The following is a 4241-nucleotide window of genomic DNA, read 5'->3' on the forward strand; positions in this document are numbered from 1 at the left end:
ATAATCCATCCACCTCACAGGTGTGGCATATCCAGATGCTGATTAGACAGCAGGATTATTGCACAGGTGTATCTTAGTCTGGCTACAATAAAATGTGTAGTTTTGCTCTATTGGGGGGGCAAAAACCAGTCAGTATCTGGTGTCATGTTAGGGCAAATTCTACATAACTGTACTTATTGTGGCAACACAACTTTTATGATTCTTAAATGTACTTCAGAGGTACATTTACCAATATTTAACAAGGTAATATGATTTGCTTTTGTCAGGCTTATCAAAGTAGCTTCTGGAATACAAATGCTCCGACCCATTGAGTAATTGTTGATTGGTGATGTAGTACTAATTTTTGCTAAGTGGTAATAAAATGTACATCACCCCAACTTTCTTGGCCAAAAGAGTTTACTTTGCAGTGAAATGAGTTGTATATTTATCAGAATTCTGAAATCTGTACATCACATATCAATGGTGTTGTATCAGCTTGCTGCCAAGATGGCTGCCAGGGCGTCAGTAGCTCCAGGTCACGTGCAAGCTCATGCTGCATGTCACCCCCCCCCCCCTCTCTTTCCTCTATGATGTCTTCAGCTGTCCTATAAAAATCTAGGCCTCAAATGCTCCAAAAAATAATCTTAAAAAAGAAAGAAAAACTCATTTGGCAAAACATTTCAGTCAATTTGTATTTGTTATGTCTTCTGAAATGGGGTTTTCCTTTTTGCCGTTGTGCTGTGTTCCCTGTCTGGTCTTGAGTAAACCCCCCCCCCCCCTTTTCCTAACCACCATTACCCATCATCCTCCTGTCACTGCCAATGATTTGGCCTAACAGCCTATAAGCCCTCGTGTGTTTGCGTTGGACTGGGTCAGTTTTATAAACTTATACTGGCAGCGATTCCACTTTAGATCATTTTATTGAGATGCCATACAGTAGCATGGGAACATTAGGGCCTAGAATCCCATATGGACCAGTTTCTGAGGTAATTGGACAACTCTTGACATATAGAGGAAGGATTTTCAGGCATAATCAGCTGTAATGTCATGGCCGACGTACCACAAATGAGTAGATCCAGCCTTTTTCAGGCGTTTCAAACATGATGACCAGGGTTTGTCTTATTTTTCTTTGAAATGGTTGATGTCTCTGACGTGCTGATTTCTGTTTTTATTTTTGTAGGTACCAGATCCACACGGGCCTTCAGCACTCAATCATCCGAGCCACCCAGCCCAACTGCCTGCCCCTGGAAAACGTCACCCTGCCCCAGAAGCTGAAGCAGGCGGGCTACTCCACCCACATGGTGGGCAAGTGGCACCTGGGCTTCTACAAGCGGGGCTGCCTGCCCACGCAGCGCGGCTTCGACACTTTCTTCGGCTCCCTGCTCGGTAGCGGCGACTACTACAGTCACTATAAATGCGAAGGGCCCGGGATGTGTGGCTACGATCTGTACGAAGGGGAGGAGGCAGCGTGGGAACAGGACCGCGGCTTGTACTCGACCGTGATGTTGACTCGAAAGGCTATCGGCATCTTAGCCAATCACAACCCTCGCAGACAGCCCTTGTTTCTTTACTTAGCCTATCAGGCGGTTCACTCCCCGCTGCAGGTCCCGGCCCGCTACCTCGAGCGCTACAAGGGCATTCCGAACTTGCATCGTCGGAAGTATGCCGCCATGGTGTCCTGCCTGGACGAAGCGGTCCACAACCTCACGTTGGCGCTAAAGCGCTACGGTTATTACGACAACACAGTCATAGTGTACTCCTCAGATAACGGGGGCCAGCCCTTAGCGGGTGGAAGCAACTGGCCCTTGAGGGGGAGTAAAGCCACCTACTGGGAAGGGGGGATTCGGGCGGTGGGCTTTGTCCACAGTCCCCTGTTGGTGAACAAAGGGACAAAATGCCGATCTTTGGTCCACATCACCGACTGGTTCCCGACGCTGGTGACGCTGGGGGAGGGGACTTTAGACGAGGATCTGAGTCTGGACGGGTACGACGTCTGGGAGGCTATCAGCGAAGGCCGTCCGTCCCCTCGCAAGGACATCCTCCACAACATCGACCCGATCTACATCAAAGCCAAGAACGGTTCGTGGAAGGCCGGGTACGGCTTGTGGAACACGGCGATCCGGGCCGCGCTCCGGGTGGGCCACTGGAAGCTTCTGACGGGTGTCCCGGGCTACAGCGACTGGGTGCCCCCGCAGACCTTCTCCAACCAGCGGCTGACCAACCGCTGGCACAACGAGCGCGTCTACTGGGACCGGGGGAACTCCATCTGGCTGTTCAACATCACGGCCGACCCGTACGAGAGAGTGGACCTGTCCCAGCGCTACCCGCACATAGTCAAGAAGATGCTAATACGGCTAGCGCAGTACAACAAGACCGCGGTGCCCGTACGCTACCCGGCCAAGGACCTGCGCTCGAACCCCCAGTACAACGGGGGCGTGTGGGGACCCTGGTACAAAGACGAGAGGGAGGAGCAAGAGGAGGACGAGAAATACAATAACTTGTTCACCAACCATCTGCTAAAAAGAAGGTGGAAAAAGAAATCCAAGAACAGAAAGCTGAAAAGGAAGGTAGAAGAGTAGCCGACCCTATTTGTGAAAGACTAAGTGACTTTTCTCAGGGATTGACAGTTCCTGTTTCAGGATTGTCCTCTTCCAGCTAGTTTCAACTTGACTCCACTATGTACTGTAGGAAAAACCATGCGGATGGACCTTTTGAAATGCCTCAAAGGAAGAAGAAAAACATCCTCTCGTTCAAACACTGTTGTTGTCACGCCTACCAAACTAGACCTCATGTTAAAGTTAGGGGCAATTAACCCTTGTGTTGTCCTCGGGTCAAATTGACCCGTTTCAAAGTGTTTTAAATCTGAAATATGGATTTCTTTCAACCAAATTGCCCCAAAATAACATGATGATTCCTTACGTTGTTCAGGTAACATGAGTGATTTCTTTCATTGAATGTTGAGTTCTTTTTTTGAAATGGTTTCCAGACAGTATCTGAACTGAACTTTGACATCTACCCATCTGAGATCCACACAACATCCTCTGATCTTAACTATTAGTCACACTAATTCATAAATTCTGCCTTTTTAACTAAAATTGTATGTATAATTTAATAAAAAAGGAGGTCTGTAGACCATGAATTCCAAGAATAAATGTAAAACCTGTTATCAAACCAGCTCAGGTTATTTCTTTTAAACGCCAAAAACTGGAAAAAGTGACCAAAACAAATCGGAAAAAGCAACAAAAACATTGGAAAAGCACCAAAAAACTTCAAGTTCATGGTTGACGAGAAGACAACACAAGGGTTAATTAAAGAATGTTGCTTTTTCTAGATTGTGTTGCATGTTTGTCACCTTTTGGAGATATCTCAGTAGCAAATGACAGTTGCCATGAGTTCTGGTGACAGAAATAAAGATGTAGTTGTGTCATAAAGACCTAGTTCTATTATGTTGTTGATTGCAGCGATACAGTATCTTGGAAACTGATGTGTGAGTGGATGTACGTTGGATTTATAAGCTCCGTCTGTCTGAACATTAGAATAATAGATATTGTTTCCCTTTTTTTAGATGATGTCTGGTCTGGCACCAGGCCACCTCGAATGTAAAACAAGCTACCAAAATAAAAGCCCCCCCCCCCCAGACACAAAGCCCTTTGTTTCCAGCTCTGTCTGGTTTGCATTTATTACAGCCGCATTTCCTTTATTCTGATGACAATGAGCGCTCTAGTAACTGGAAAGTTTTAACATCTTTAGAAGCTGACACGTGGCCACTAAGTACATTTTTATTCATGGAAAAAATACCGTGAAGTGGGATTTAACCGGCGATATAGATCTAATTGCTTTCTTACAGTCCTCATCTGAGGCTGCCTCATCAATCATGGTGTACTGTACAAGAAGAAAAGAAAAGGAACTACAATCTTACAATCTGTAAAACTGCCTTTCTTAATAAGTTCTGTTGCTCAGCAGCCATCGAAAGTCCCCCCAAAACTGACTGGAGCTGTGTTGCAAGTAGATGCTTTGGCGTACTTTACAGGCCAATTAGCTATATAAATGACGCTAAATGACTTCTAAATGTACTCTACCCAATAAGGATTTACAGTTGCCTAAAAATGGAACATGTTCTGCTTTCATTAGCTTGTCTATCTGTCTTTTTAATAAGCTAACCAAGCAGCTTTCCAGAGCAATTCTTGAGGACCACTTGAAATGATTTCCAACACATGAAACAAGAGGAGCGCCACAGAGAGGGGCTTTCCCGTGGCTGCACA

At 45.9% G+C, this 4241-nt stretch overlaps 1 protein-coding gene across 1 annotated transcript in view; it reads left to right on the forward strand.

Moving 5' to 3' along the window:
* The window catches only part of LOC116686614 (arylsulfatase J-like), a 24672-nt gene extending 21064 nt beyond the window's left edge, over positions 1-3608 (forward strand). The window contains 1 exon segment of the mRNA XM_032511636.1: positions 1160-3608. Coding sequence (XP_032367527.1) covers positions 1160-2558 — 1399 coding nt within the window. The 3' untranslated portion in view covers positions 2559-3608.
* Positions 3609-4241: the final 633 nt, after the last annotated feature.

This window comes from Etheostoma spectabile, unplaced genomic scaffold (assembly GCF_008692095.1).
Source record: "Etheostoma spectabile isolate EspeVRDwgs_2016 unplaced genomic scaffold, UIUC_Espe_1.0 scaffold403, whole genome shotgun sequence".
Taxonomy (NCBI): Eukaryota; Metazoa; Chordata; class Actinopteri; order Perciformes; family Percidae; genus Etheostoma; species Etheostoma spectabile.